At 36.2% G+C, this 16,088-nt stretch overlaps 1 protein-coding gene across 1 annotated transcript in view; it reads left to right on the plus strand.

Moving 5' to 3' along the window:
- Positions 1 to 15,054, plus strand: part of PLA2R1 (phospholipase A2 receptor 1) — a 120,164-nt gene extending 105,110 nt beyond the window's left edge. The window contains exons 25-29 of the mRNA XM_030852660.3: positions 622 to 790; positions 2,648 to 2,788; positions 4,639 to 4,755; positions 6,035 to 6,211; positions 8,926 to 15,054. Of these exons, the coding sequence (XP_030708520.1) occupies positions 622 to 790; positions 2,648 to 2,788; positions 4,639 to 4,755; positions 6,035 to 6,211; positions 8,926 to 9,140 (819 nt within the window). The 3' untranslated portion in view covers positions 9,141 to 15,054. The remainder of the gene's footprint in view (positions 1 to 621; positions 791 to 2,647; positions 2,789 to 4,638; positions 4,756 to 6,034; positions 6,212 to 8,925) is intronic.
- The last annotated feature ends 1,034 nt before the right edge of the window (positions 15,055 to 16,088 follow it).

Consider the following 16,088-nt stretch of genomic DNA (forward strand, 5'->3'; position numbering starts at 1 on the left):
GATTGCCCTCTAAAATTTTGTGCCAATTTACATGCTAACAACAGTGTATGATAGCATCTAGTTTTTTCACATCCTTGCCAACACTGGGTATGTCAAAATTTTAATCCTTGCCAGTAGGATAGGTGAAAGGATGGTATTTCATGGCTGTTTATTGTATTTTTGTATTACAGAATTTTTAACTTTATGCAGTCAATTTTGCTTTATGGCCTCTGGATTTTTTTTTATCAGACTCGGAGAGATTTTTCCCATGTCAAGAGTATAAAATATTTAGCCAAGTTTTCTTTAGCACTTTTATGTTTTCAATTATATGTATGAATCTTTGATCAATCTTAAATTTATTTTGGTGTAAAGAACAAGATATTGATTCAACTTCACTCTGATTGCTTAGCAGGAAATTATGGTGGGAGGGAACCAAGGATTCCCCAAAACTAAAGAAGATATTGCTTATGGCAGATAGTCCTTTTTGTCAGGCCATTTCCACAAGCTGTCCTAGACTTCCTGAAATATAAGTCTAGATGTGGAAATATAAATCCATGCGTGAAGTGAGAGCTGCTCAGACAGCATTGGGTGACGTTGCCAGCATTCATGGCAAGGAAATGATGGCTCAGTTTCCCTCCACAGAATGGTCTTAATTTTGACTGGTCAGATGGCACCAAATCCTCCTTCACTTTTTGGAAAGACGATGAGTCATCCTTCCTGGGTGACTGTGTTTTCGCCGACACCAGTGGACACTGGAGTAGCACAGCCTGTGAGTCATATCTGCAAGGAGCCATTTGTCATGTGCCCACAGGTAGGTTCAATTCTATTCAACTCAAGAAATACTGTGAACCTACTGTATGCAAGGCACTGTGCTAAGCAAGAGCTGTGAGGGAAAGTAGTAAGAAGTATCTGCCCTCGAGAAGTATTCGGTCTGGTAGGTGATGTACAAATAAGTGTTACATGAGGCAGGGCTATCAAATGATATAAGAGCCATAGCAAGTGCTGTGGGGGGTTAGCAAGAAAATGGACACATCAGATCCACTCGGGGAAAAGCAAAAAGCCTTCTTGAAGGACAGGACTGTGGAGATTGGTCTTGAAGAATGGGTGTGATCAGGAAATGATGGGACATGGAGAGGCATTCTGAGCAGAAAAGCTTGGGCAGACATGGGAGGAAGAAAGGACTGGGCATGTAGCTGAGCAAAGCTGGTGTTGAGATTTTCCTGCATGGCAGGTTTTTGGTAAGAGAGAGGTAGGAAATCAGGTTAGAAACGTAGGTTAGGAGCATGTGTGGAGGACCTTGAATACCACTGAAGATTTATGTTTAAGTCAAAGATTAATAGGATTCTAGAGCATCATCATCACCATTATGGTAATAATATTTGTATTTATATTATATATGTATATATAAAACATGACAGTAATGATAATAGTATCTCATTACACTGAATGTTCACCTCGCCCAACCAGAAGAGCATTATTTTAAAGATGAAACTTAAACTCAGAACATTAAATAGCTTCCTGAAGATCTCACAGATGTCTGTCAACAGCACCAGGAGCAGAAGCCAAGTTTCCTTGATCTCTGATGTCGTGTTTATCCCATTAAATCAGGTCCCCTTTCCTTTGATTGCTATGGTGTACAAAAAGAAATTTCCGTAACACTAACTGGTTTCTTTTTAAATCTCTCATTTAGCAAGTGTGCATGTATTTACTTACTCTCTGGATACTATAAGTCAAATAGCACATATATTATGTAAGTTCAGCTCAAAACAATTCAGGACAAAAATATAAATGATAGCCTTATGTATTGGGAAAGCTAATTCTCCTTCTAAAACACCATGAAGTTATCCTTCTTTTTTTAATAATGCTACATTTATTGAGTGCTTAAGTGACAGGCACTAGCTCACCTAACTTCTTAAGTTGTAAGAAAGACGTTATTGTTAGCTCTCTTTTACGTGTGTGGGAGTGTGCGGAAGATAGGTAACATACCCACAGCCATGCACCTAGGATCTCAGTGTGGGTGCGTCTGACTCTCATGCTTGCCCTCTGAAACAAAGACTTCCCCCAATTCCCCTTAGTTATGTGTTGTGTTATGTTATGTCATGATATGATATGTTGTTATGATATGATTTCTTATGTTATGATATGTTGTGTTATGTCATGATATGTTATACTATGTTATGATATATTATGTTATACTAATGTTATGTTATGTTATGATATGTTACTTTATTGAATGCTTTATTTTCTCTAAGTTGACTAGCAGGTAAGGATTTACTAAATCTTCAGCACTGAATGGAACACATTCTGTGCATTTGGAAGTGTCTTTTACCAACTTCATTCAGCTGCCAGTATTTCTCTGAATCACATCCCCCAGTTTTTCCAACCTTTAGGACACTAATTGTAAATATTAAAGATAACACCCAAACTAAACCTATGAAGCTATGCATTAATATACCCTGTTATGTGTAGGAAAAGATTATTTCTGCCAGACATGCTATAAGCCATTCCAGTTTTGTAATCATTTACATTAAACCCACTCTTTCAGAGTATTATCATGAAAATCTCATTATATATATTTATCTTGGTCTTTCATAGAATGTAATGCAATGTTTATCTCAATAAGTGAACCCAGTCACCACCCTGAAATCATAACTCACTTTGTTCATAGAAACAAGACCATTTGGATACCCAGAGTTGTGCTCAGAAACATCTATTCCCTGGATAAAATTCAAAAGTAATTGCTACAGTTTTTCTACCATCTTAGACAGTACGAGTTTTGAGGCTGCTCACGAATTTTGCAAAAAGGAAGGTAATTCTTTTGTTGTGGTAAAATGCTTTCAATGTGTTCCTTCTTGACATTTCAGTAAACAATGTAGTTTTCTTCATTTGTCTGATTATTTAGTGATTTTAGAGGCAACAAAAAGAATTGAAAAAGTAAATATTATTGAATTTGTTTGTTTGGGGGATGGCTAAAATGTTCAATGTCCAGTATACAATTAAAAACCCAAGACAATATCTCAGGATACTGCACTTTCCCAAAAAAGTGTTCCCTTTGAATGAATTTGAATTATGAATCTTTAATGTTCCTGAAAATTAATATTCTATTCTTTAAGTACAAGCTTGTATCTTTTAATAAATGTCATACTACTTTTAAAATTCTAATCAAAAATTACTTATTAACAATGGAAACTTTCACTTTTCAAAGCCTGAGCTTTTTAATTTTTTTATTGAAGTATAGTTGATTTACAATGTGTTAGTTTCTGGTGTACAGCAAAGTGATTCAGATATGGATAGATAGATAGTTAGATATATAGATATATATTCTTTTTCAGATTCCTTTCCATTATAGGATATTATAAGATATTGAATATAGTTTCCTGTGCAACACAGAAGGACCTTGTTGTTTATCTATTTTATACATAGTAGTATGTATCTGTTAATCCCAGGCTCCTATCTTATGCCTCCCCCAACTTTCCCCTTTGGTAACCATAAGTTTGTTTTCTATGTCTGTGAATCTGTTTCTGTTTTATAAATAAGTTCATTTGTTTCATGTTTTTAGATTCCACATATAAGTGATATCATATGATATTTGTCTTTTTCTGTCTGCCTTACTTCACTCAGTATGATAATCTCTAGGTCCATCCATGTTGCTGCAAATGGCATTATTTCATTCTTCTTTATGGCCAATATTCTATTGTGTATATATACCATATCTTCTTTATCCATTCATCTGTCGATGGACACTTTAGGTTGCTTCCATGTCTTGGCTATTGTAAATAGTGCTGCTATGAACGTTGGGGTGCCTGTATCTTTTCAAATTAAGAGTTTTCACCTTTTCTGGATATATGTCCAGGAATGGAATTGCAGGATCATATGGTAACTCTATTTTTCATTTTTTAAGGAACCTCCATACTGTTCTCCATAGTGGCTGCACAAATTCACATTCCCACCAACAGTGTAGGAGGGTTCCCTTTTCTCCACACCCTCTCCAGCATTTACTATTTGTAGACTTTTTGATGATGGCAATTCTGACTGGATAGCATCTCGATATTATTGAGATGATATCTCAGTATAATTTTGATTTGCATTTCTCTAATAATTAGCAATGTTGAGCATCTTTTCATGTGCCTGTTGGTCAGCTGTATGTCTTCTTCGGAGAAATGTCTAATTAGATCTCCCGTCTATTTTTTGACTGGGTTGTGTTTTTTTTGATATTGAGCTATATGAGCCGTTTGTATATTTTGGAAACCAAGCCCTTGCTGGTCACACTGTTTTCAAATATTTTCTCCCATTCCATAGGCTGTCTTTTTGTTTTGTTTATGCACAATTTATAAGTTTAATTAGGTCTCATTTGTTTACTTTTGCTTTTATCTCTTTTGCTTTGGGAGACTGACCTAAGAAGACATTGCTATGATTTATGTCAGAGAATATTTTCCCTACATTCTCTTCTAGGAGTTTTATGGTGTCATGTCTTATATTAAATCTTTAAACCATTTTGAGTTTATTTTTGTGTATGGTGTGTGAAGGAGTGTTCTAACTTCATTGATTTACATGCATTAAAGCCTGAGCTTTATGAATTATGGTATAGAAGACATTATTTTAATTGTATTTACATGTAAACACAAATAGTTATTCATTTGCTGTTTGTCTCTTTTATAGGATCTAATCTTTTAACAATCAAAGATGAAGCTGAAAATTCATTTCTCCTAGATCAGCTTTTAGCTTTCAGTTCTTCTGTCAAGATGGTTTGGCTGAATGCTCAATTTGATGGTGACAGTAAGTGACTGGGTAGAGAAGAGGAGAGGGCATAAATAAATACACAATGGTCAAGGTTGATGGAAATGGCATCTGCAAACCAGAAAACTTTCCTTGGATACATTGCTGTTTAAAAAAATATCATAAATCCTAAAGCCATTTCTTCCAAAGACATCATTGCTAACCCCTTTTTATACCTTCTTGCCCTTTGAAATAATCCCAGAAAACCAAAAATGAAAACAAACAAGTTTATCTCATACTTAATCTTGCATTATGAAGATGCTTGGCTGGAACTTTGTGTTCACAGACTTAGTCATAGATACCAAACCATATTTACTTGAAAATACCCCAGGTTTCTAAATGTTATAAGAGCACAACAGAGTTATGGAAATATTTCAGTGATAAATAGTGCTAGTAGAACTGTTATTTGCTACTCATAAAAACCAGAGTTTGTAATCAGATGAGAGCATGCTATTCTTTTCTTTATGTAACTGATGGTTGTTGAAAGTACTTGTAAAGAAAATTACTTTAACTGGTATAGAGAACTTGTTACAGTGGTGTACCAAGGTAGAGGATGGGTCCATGCTGGCAAGGAAGAGTATTTCAATCACCGACATTGCTTAAAACTTCTAGCACAGGGTGATAATAAAAAGCTGACTGACTTATGCTTAGTTTTATTGTTTGTTTTAAATCCTTATCACCTACACATGGATGGATTCTACCACTGCCCCCACCCCTTGGTATACCACTGGCTTGCTTTTTAAAGAAGCTCATTGTACTCTGTGCTCATAAAGGACTGTTTGCAACTACTTGATTTCTAAGATATTCAGTACACTGAAGTAATGAAGTTTTTTTTTCTTTAAGCTTTTAAGTTCAAACTACAAATTTTATTATTCTATCTATAAATCTAATAAATTTTAAGGGGCACTTTACAACAAAAAAGAAACTCACTGTAAAATTATTTTAGAAAGTTATCTACTTTGTAATGATATAGCTGTTAGGACTTTAAATGATTTCTTTAAATTGTTTGTTATGACAGGGAATATTTCAAATTCAAACTGTTACATTAAGAAACATGATATCTTGAATGAACTAAATTAGAACAATATATCTAAAATAAAGAGAGTTGTTCACAAGGCAATTTCACTTATACCTACCTTTTGATGTTGAGTTCATGACTGTTAGTGCATCAGATAAGGAGAGAGTCTCATTAAATTTAGGGGCTGCTTTTTAAGGTTCATTCCAGACTTAGTATGTTTGATAACCATGCACATAATTCATGTTAGCATTTTTTCCACAGATGAAACCATAAAGTGGTTTGATGGAACTCTCGCAGACCAGTCAAACTGGGGTATTAGGAAGCCAGAGATGGACCACGTCAAACCCCATCTGTGTGTTGCCCTGAGGATTCCCGAAGGAGTGTGGCAGTTATCCTCATGTCAAGACAAAAAAGGATTTATATGTAAAATGGAAGCAGGTGGGTAAAGTTAGAAAGTAAATCTTCATTTTGCTTCTACCTTGACTAAAGTTGACCCACCTCCTTAGCACTTAAAGCTTTTAAAATCTAAGTATTCAGAGAGTATTCAGATAGATTCTAACATTGTCGTCTTGTTTTACATCAAACAAGTCGGAGAACATTTCAGCTCCTTCCTCTGATATGAAGGAAAAAAATCATTATAAATCAAATCAAAGACTATGACTTTCTTGTGTCACCCTAGCTGTTAACTTAATGGGCAAAAAAAGAAGTTCACCTCAAGCAAATAGAGCTGGGAATGTAAACCAGCAACCCTCATTCTGGCAGCTTCTACTCAGAATTTTAAGCTCCATCTTTGGTCCCAGGAAATATAATTCAGGTCTAGGTATCCTTGTTGTGGATAAGTAGATGCGATTCTCTACTGCAGGCCATAATATACTATAAAAGTCATATAACTTGATCTTGAGCTACATACTTAGGTTGTGGTGATTATAAATAATTTTAGAAATATAAGCCAGAAAATTCTAGTCCATTGCAAATAATAGAGCTTTCTAAGAGAAGACATTAACAAGGATCATTAACAGTGGGAAGGTGTTTATAGTAATCACAACAGTTTCTAGATGCAGGTATTAACAAAGAAGGAGGGATTGATATGGCCTGGGCTCCTGAAGACAACTTCATAGAGGGGATGAGTCTTTGGAATTGCAAAAGATAATGAGAATAGAGGAGGGAAGGAATATTGGATAAAAGGTCCAGAATGACTAAAGGCAGAAATTGAGAATGAGCTTCGACTGGACCACGTTAGGTGGTGTTGGGAATAAAACCGTATTACTGTAGGATCCATCCACAGAAAGTGCTGGGCTAAAGAGCTGAACTCCATGGTGAAGGATGCAGGGGACACCTACATGCTCTAGAGACACCAACAGTGGAGTCACACCCATCTGATGTAAAGGGAGACGGTTGTAATTTGAGTGATAGAACTGGAAACAAAAAAGGGAAGGTGGAAATGGGAAAAGAGAATCATCAGGCTTTGGTGACTGATTAGATATTGGGAATTAGAGCAAAAACTGGTAGGTGTGGGAACCAAACCTTGAAGCTCTGAAAGTGTAGATATCAACTCTGTGTGGAAACCATGACTAACCTATTAGTGTGGCCAAGCAACCGCTAGCATTCGACTATCAAGAACAAATCAGAAACATCTTATGTCTCTTCAGGACTTTAAAGCTTCCTGTACTACATAAGACACCTCTTTTATCCTACACAGCAACTTTCCAAGGCAGTGAAGCAGATACAGTATTCCCATGTTACAGATGAGAAAGATACTTGTCCAAACTGAGGCTACATGGAGAACTACACTCCACATTTTCTGATTCCATATGCCCCTTCTATACCTGCCCGCTGCCTCCATCCTGAGAATGAATACTCGTTTAACAGTCTTTCTTTAAAAAGTATCTTTACACATACACAATACTACATGTTTTCAATAATATTATGCAAAATTATACAATATTATTTTAAAATTGCAAAATCGAGGTTTTTTTTTTTTTTTTAAAGTGTATTTTTGCTATTGGTAATGTTGACATTTCTTTTAAGAGTGAATGAGCATAAGTAGTGCACTAAGGCACTTCCTCCACTCACAAATCCTTTACTGCTCTGCCTCTGGGTCATTCCCTACATATTTCTCTGGATCTTTGCTTAGAGCAAAAATAGCAGAGTTCAAACTTTGATATAGAGTCTACTTGGAAAAGATACATTCTTACAGTAGAAAATCCTCAAACAGGAACCCTCTTTTTGAATGGAGGAGCTATTATTCATTTCCCAAGATTCTTGAGATCTAAAAGGTGAGAAGGTCCTGATTATTTTAATCTTTGCAAAAAGCCAGGGACGTTACCGTTGCTGGACCAACTCCACATCAGATCCCAACAAAACTGAGTTCCTTGCAGGCAGGGACTATATTTTACTCATATTTTTAATGCAGCACCGTGCTGAAACTGGATAGGGATTCTTCAGCTTAAAAAAAAAAAGCAGTGTATGTGTTTGTGAGCACTAATAATGATTATTATAAATCAGGGGTCAGCAAACTTCTCTTTAAAGGACCAAATAGTAAATATTTCAGGCTGTAGGAGCCATATGGTTTCTGTCACACTGCCTTTGCAGCACAAAAGCAGCCATAGACAATAGAGACATTATTAGTGTGGCTGAGTTCTAATAAAACGTCATTTGTAAAAACAGGTGCCCAGATTTGATCCATGGACCATTATTTGCTGAGCCCTGCTATAAGCAATGACATAACTTTGCTGATTAAAAGGAAATTTTCATCTCAGTATTTTTTGTATTTGGTTTTAGATATTCACACAGTAAAGGAGGATCCAGGAAAATGTAGGTTTAGAACAGTAGTGAAAGTTTTGATTTTTCATAGAAATAATAAAATGGAAAGTAACGGGCTTCCCTGGTGGCGCAGTGGTTGAGAGTCCGCCTGCTGATGCAGGGGACACGGGTTTGTGCCCCGGTCTGGGAGGATGCCACATGCTGCTGAGCGGCTGGGCCCGTGAGCCATGGCCGCTGAGCCTGCGCGTCTGGAGCCTGTGCTCCGCAACGGAAGAGGCCACAACGGTGAGAGGCCCGCATATCGCAAAAAAAAAAAAAAAAAGTAACTATGTGACAGTATCTATCTTACTACTTGTCATTGAAGTTTTCTTTTTTTCATCTTCTTTCAGGACCAAGTCACAGCATTATACCCCTTGCAGTAGCAGTGACACTGATAGTAATTCTGGCAATTTCCACACTTTCCTTCTGCATATACAAGCACAATAGTGGTATCTTCAGGAGACTTGCACAGTTTGGAAATCCTTACTATCCTGCAACCAACTTTAGTACAGTAAATTTAGAAGAAAATATTCTCATTTCTGATCTTGAGAAGAATGACCAATAATAATGAAGTGAGAGGATGCCACGGCCATGAGAATGAGTAAAGAAGAGTACTTTCCTTTACAGACCAGATGCCGCTCTAATGTGAATCGTGTCACCATTTTAATTATTCTTAAAATGATTACTGGTTTTGAATTGTAACCAAATCAGATAGGTGTTCATTTATTCATTTCCTCGAACTGTGATCTATTCTTTAAAAGGGGAGATTTTACAATGGCTATTCTTCAGAAAACAAAAACTATTAAAAGAAACTCCCAAATGAAAACTCTCAAACCAATGTGAATAATAGTTTTTGCATTAATATGCTTCTACCAAAAATTTTTGGGAATTTTAAAACTAATCTGATATCTATTCAGACATTTGCCAATACTCATTCCATTAAAAGAGAGAGGCAGAGAAAAGCAAAACAAATTTTAAAGTCCTACACTTGTATAAGAGAGGAAAAAAGAAAAGGCTTTTGAGAGGTTTCTTGTTGTTTTTTAATTTGATCAGTTTAACAGCAGGGTTTGGAAAACACTAATTTCTAAGCTTAAAACTCACAGGTTCTGGGCTCTATACTAGTATTTAGGGTGACATTCATTTTTATTAGTTCTGACTTCTCAAACTAAAGGAGAAGAAAAATAACCTTTCTTTAAGTAGTAAAAATCTTGGTTAGCAGCACAATTTCATAAGCAAACATGCAATGTGGCCTAAAATCATCAATTACTAAATGATGACAAAGTTAGATAGTTAAAAAATCTTATAGATAAGCTCAGAGGGACTTATTGTTATCCTAATACTGTTAAAATTCACAAGCTTTATCAAAGACTAAAGGTATAAAATGTATATATACCACTTCTAATAACCAAAAGATATAAATAACTTGAATTTAAAGGGGAAAAATGAAAGATGTGAATTACAGTTTCATCAGAACAAGACAAGTACTAAATAAATTACTCTTCAGCAGTAATCTAGATACCTTTGCTATATAAAGGAGTTTATTTGGGGAGTTCTATTGAGTAAACTAGGGTTTGGGGGAACCGACTCCATTTGCATTGGGCTAGTTCATGCAGTCAGGAAAAAATGATTAAAAGTATGATACTATCCATAAATTAAAACTCACAGATTTGATCTTCCTTCATTAATTTCTTATAAAGTAAAAGGACTTCATAATCAATGTTCAAAAGTTTACTCATTGCGTAAATGTTTACTGAGTTCCTGTTAAGAACCAAGAGCCATTCTAGAAATTGGAGGTATTGGGGCGAGCACTTATTTTTGAATGAAGGAAAACCTACAGTAAACCAGTAAAGAAATGCATAAGAAGAAAATATCAGGTGGTCATGAAAATTAAGTAAGGTTCTGTGATAGAGAGAAACTGGGGGAGTCTCCCTAGAGTGTGCATTTTAGTTATTACAACCAGCTGCCTCAAAACTGGTGACAAGTAGTCACAAGATGGAGCTTGGGAGAAAGTATGAATAAGTTTCTGAGTGGAAAACTATCATCATTAGAAATACGATTTGAAGAACGTGTCCTAAGAATGAAGTCCTTGCAGCCTGAAACAGTTAATACAGCTTCCAAAAGCAGCTCTTTGCTACTGCTGTGCAGTTTACACACTGAGACAATCTACTTCCATAATTTTGTTTGTTTGGGGACTTTTTTTTAAGATGTTACATTATGTGACAGTTGTATATTTATAACTCAAAGGAAACATTGGCTTGGACTAACCAGATGTTATAAAAGCTCAATTTAATAATCTGTCAAGTGAAATTAAAGTTCTGTTCTTTTTAGTGGACTTGGTAAAAACTGCTAATCAATTATCCTTCCAGTCAAGGTATATTGAAGTTGAGTAGTCAGTCACACATAAAAATTTGACAAAGTATGTCATTAGTAAAGTGGTTCTGCAGGAAAAAAAAAAAACTGTATTGCTTGTCAGTGCTCTGTACTTTGATATTTAGTATTGAACCACATCCTAATGGACAGATCACGCGCTGCTTCCCATTACTGAAATTTCAGAAATAGGAATTACTGAAATACTCTGTTTTATTCACATACGTGCACTTTTAAAAACTTTCTTCCACAACTATTTTTAATCTGAGCTAGATTTCATGCTATACATGAAAAGAAAAAAGTAGTAGGGTCACAAACTCATTCACACGTAATTAATGTGCCCCCTCCAGAAAACAGTCAATTATTTTCTATAACTCTGAGTAATAGGAAATCTTGGATTTTTCCAACTGAAGGTATATTGCGCTCTTCCAATTCCAACAGTCTTCTTTCAGTTTAAATGTTTCTTCTATTGAAAGTTCCATTCCCTATCAAGGATGCATTACATGGTCTCACTAGATAAACATTCAGTCTTCCGGAGTTTCCATTCCCTCCTCAAAATGGTGGTTGGATGTATGAGAACCTGTTGTGTCCTTGTGGTACTGTGGGGAGTAGGTGATAACTGACTGTGTCTGTGTTATCTGGTGTCCACTGATGGTAGCTGTCTGGCCCACACCTGGGAATTCTACTGGCGTCTCTATGAAGTCTGTATTTGGTGTAACCTGTAGTCTAGTCTCTTTGGACTGGCCCCATCCTGGCTTTCCCTGGCATTGCCTTATCCCTGGCTGTGACTCCCATTCAGTTCCGTACCTGGACATTACAGTTCTTGGCAATAAGGCCATGTCACCTCTGCCATGTCACCTCTGATACTGGACCAAACAATCCCAAAATCTCATTGGCTTAACACAGCAAAGGTTTATTTTTCATCCACACTAACATGGGGTTGCAGGAAGACTTCAGTTATTCATTGGTCCAGGCTCCTCCTAAATAGTAGGTCCTCCATCTCCTAAGGCCTTGGTTGCCTCAGTGGGTCCCCTACCTCTGCCTGACAGAAGAAGTTAGAGATCTATCTTCGATTAATTATGTAGCTTCCATGGGCTATTGAAATACATTCTCTAAGTTAACAGTCTTTAAATTGAGAATATGTACCCTGTGGATACATAAAGACTTCCAAGGGATACAGGGCCATGGATATATATATATATATATATTTTTTTTTTAGCAGTACGCGGGCCTCTCACTGCTGTGGCCTCTCCCATTGCGGAGCACAGGCTCCGGACGCGCAGGCTCAGTGGCCATGGCTCACGGGCCCAGCCGCTCCGCGGCATGTGGGATCTTCCCGGACCGGGGCACGAACCCGTGTCCCCTGCATCGGCAGGCGCACTCCCAACCACTGCGCCACCAGGGAAGCCCCAATATTTTTAAGGAGCTCAGTTTCCAGACTCATTAACCTTTATATATATTCTTTCTTAGAATTGACTTGCCTGAGATCAAGGTGTCATGCTGGTTCTTCTTTCCCACCTCTTTTTGCAGAAATGTCCTTTTTTACCTCAAAAAAAAAAAAAAAAGATGCCTTCTCTTGGTAAAATCCTCCATGGCACCGGACAAAGACAAAATTTCAAAATAATGATGTCAGTGAAATTTCTCACGTAAATTCTCACGTCTTCCTCTGTTTTCATACATTTTTCTGTTAAGGATGAAGTGGTGGATTAGAAAAGGGTTATTTTGCCCCATGTTAGGATAGTCTAAATATGCATTGTGTGTGTGTGTGTGTGTGTATATATATATATATATATATAAACTGCAGGAAAGATAACTGCCTTCCTTTGAGACTTTATCTCATCCAGCCCCTGTCTATTATGAGAGACTATTTCTGGAGAGAAAATCTAGGGAAAGCAAAGTAAAGACAGTGCAGCTATTGATAAGACCCTGAGGTGTTACCTTATCTGGGCTAAGAGCTCATGGCAAGACTTTGCGCTTTATTTATCTTAGATTTCTAACTGAGCTTTGGGGATGAGTATTATCATGCTTATTTGAATTGCAAAATGAAATCAGACTTTTTTTGAACATTGTCTTATTTGGATCATTTCTTTGACAATGAAGATTGGCTTTACCAATTAAGTTTTATGATGAACATTTTCATTCAATTGGATGAATTATATGTGCAACTCCAGTGTTCTGATTAAAACATGTATTCATATAAAGACATTTTAATAGAAAAGTAGTATCAACAAAAGTATGATGAAATTAACAATATTTTATTTTTCCAAACCTTACATTGTATGCCAGGTAAAGCAAAGTGCCCGTAAGTGAAAGAGTAACAGGCAAAATTGATAGTCATTTTTAAAAGGAGTAGAGAACTCAAGTTTCTGGGTCTAGAAACACAACATGGCACTTCCGCTCACATATCATTGGCCAGAGTTATTCACAGGGTCCATCCTAACTGCAAGGAAGTCTGGGAGGTCTCCCAGTGTGCTCAGGAAGGAGAGGATAATGGACGACAGTGAGCACCAGCAATCTCTGCCAGATTTTCTCAGCACATATAGCTACAAAAGAAAGGGAGTGCGGGAATAGAATTCATGCTGAATCCTGGCTCATCCTAGCCATTTTTAATTAATATTAATTACTTTCTTCTATGATACATCCATTTCATTAAGAGATGCATTACCTATAACATTTTAGTTTTATATATACTGATTATTTATTAAGCATTGTAATATATTCATGTTGGTCTGATCAACTGTGTGCTGATAGTAATTGAAATGGCAACTCAATACAGAAGAAAATGTATAACACTGCCTATGTTCACAGGGAAATTTTTAAAAATAATTTTAACTTATATACATATTTTACTACAGGCAAATATGGCAAGGAAATGAATAAAATAGTTTCAAGAATAAAAATATTAGGATAAAATTCTGTGTGGAGATTAGAATGGAAATACAAGACTAAACAGAAAAAGAAACAAGAATCTCTGACTGCTAAGAGCTTGTTTCTGTGTGTTTCTATCTTTAAATAGACTATGATAGAATTCAAATTATCATGGTATCACCAATCAAAAGAAAGAGAGCTCCTCGGTGAAGTGGTTGATTCCAGATCTGGGGCAGGAAAAATACAAGATGAAACTGAAATATCTTGTGATGCTAGAAAGTAAGGAAATGCTTACAAAAAGATGGGGTCATGTCCAAAGGACATAGGACTAACCTGAAGGAGTCCCCAATGGCCAAAACTGGAACGCTTTGAGAAACAAAATAAAAATAGTACTGGATTTTAAGCATAGAATAAATATCTATGAATCCATATTAATGTAAATTAATAAATGAATGAATAAATAAGTAAATCGGGGAGGAGCAACAGTTCTTTTCTACAGAAGAATCCCAATTAAAAATGTAGAAGGAATGAGAGAAAAATCACCATTAGGAAAATACAACAGTAATCATTGTTACAGGCAAGATCCACCAGTGGGTGCTAAAATTCGTGGATGAACGTTGAAGGAGAAACGGGAAATGTTCATAGCTTTAAAATAGTGCCTCCCAAATAGTCATTAATTACAACTGGAAAGTACTAACTTTACAATGGAGAAAACTCTTTAATCGTGTAATCAAGGTTAACTTAAGCAGTAATAAGCCACATCAGTATCATGTATCCTCTAGAATGATGCCCTGAGAAGGGCACACGACTTTTTTGGTATCCACCACAAAATAATGTATAATCCCAATTTAACAATAAAAAAACCAGACAAATCCGAATCGATGAACATTACACAAAATAACTGATGACTTCATAAGTGTCCAGGTCATGAAAGATAAGGAAAGATTGAGGAAATGTCACAGATTGGAGGAGAATAAGGAGCCATGACAACTAAATGCAAGGTAGAATCCTGGATTGGATCCTGGAATGGAAAATGCACATAATGGAAAAATGTGAAATTAAAATCTATAGTTAGTGGTACTGTATCAGTATTAATTTCTTAGTTTTAATGATTGTACTACGTTTATATATGTACCATTAGAGGAAGTTGGGTGAATGGTGTATAGGAATTCTCTGTACCGTGTTGGCAAATTTTCTGTAAATCTAAAATTATTTCAAAATAAAAAGTTAAAAATCTGCTATGATATTAGATTCCACTGGATATATTGAAAGGGTGACATGACGTGTTTACTTTTAAATGTTATTATAATTTGATGAAAATTGCATCCTAATTATAAAAAATTTTAGATGTCAAATTAGAAAGGCAGGAAGCGATATACATTTTTTTTCAAAATTCTTTTAGGAAGTATGCAAGCAAAAATGTTTGAGGACTACTGCTGTATGACATTCTTTTCTCCTGCCCCAAATGAGAAGGAAGAAAAACCCAACTTTTCTTCAATCCGTCTATAACAGCTCACCCGGTGGAGGATTTGGACAAACATAGGTCTTGTCAGCCACGGTTACTTCTATTTGCTTTCTGGCCTCTACGTTCTTCTTTTATTTCACCTCCATAGTGTCTTATCAGCACTTCTAATTCTCTCACTTGTGCTTATCCACTACAACCTAATGGCTTAGTCTTCATGGTAGACAAAGTACAGAAGGGGAAAAAAACAAAACTTGCTTAGTTTTCTCTTTGTTCTTCGGGAACGAGCATTGGGAGGTATTTCAAAATGTTACATCCAACAAAATTCTTATTGCCAACATTTATAAGAAACTTTGTGGTGATTATTACTATACATGGTTGGAATCTTTATTCCCTCTTCCTCCACCCCTCAAAACAACGATAAAGAGCAGCAATTGGCAGGGCCAAGTCCAGCCTGCTGCCTGTCTTTGTAAATAAAGTTATTGGAACACAGCCATCCTCATTCATTCACTTATTGTGTATGATCACTTCTAGGCTACAACAGCAGAGTTGAGTGGTTACAACATTGATAAGCAATTCTGATCAGTAAACATTTATTGAGAGCCTACAGTGGCCCAGAGAGGGCCCTAGGTTCTGGAGGTGGCAGTATGAACAAAACCCCATCTCTGTGCTCATGAGGTCTCAGAGGAAGAGCAATATGTAAATAATAAGTGTAATATAATGCAATACAAATATAAACAAGATGAAAAGAATCAGAAAAAAAGGGTACTGATTAATTCTGTCAGGTAGAGAAAGAAGCTTGACAGAGAGAGTAGT

The sequence above is a fragment of the Globicephala melas genome, chromosome 7, assembly GCF_963455315.2.
Source record: "Globicephala melas chromosome 7, mGloMel1.2, whole genome shotgun sequence".
NCBI lineage: Eukaryota > Metazoa > Chordata > Mammalia > Artiodactyla > Delphinidae > Globicephala > Globicephala melas.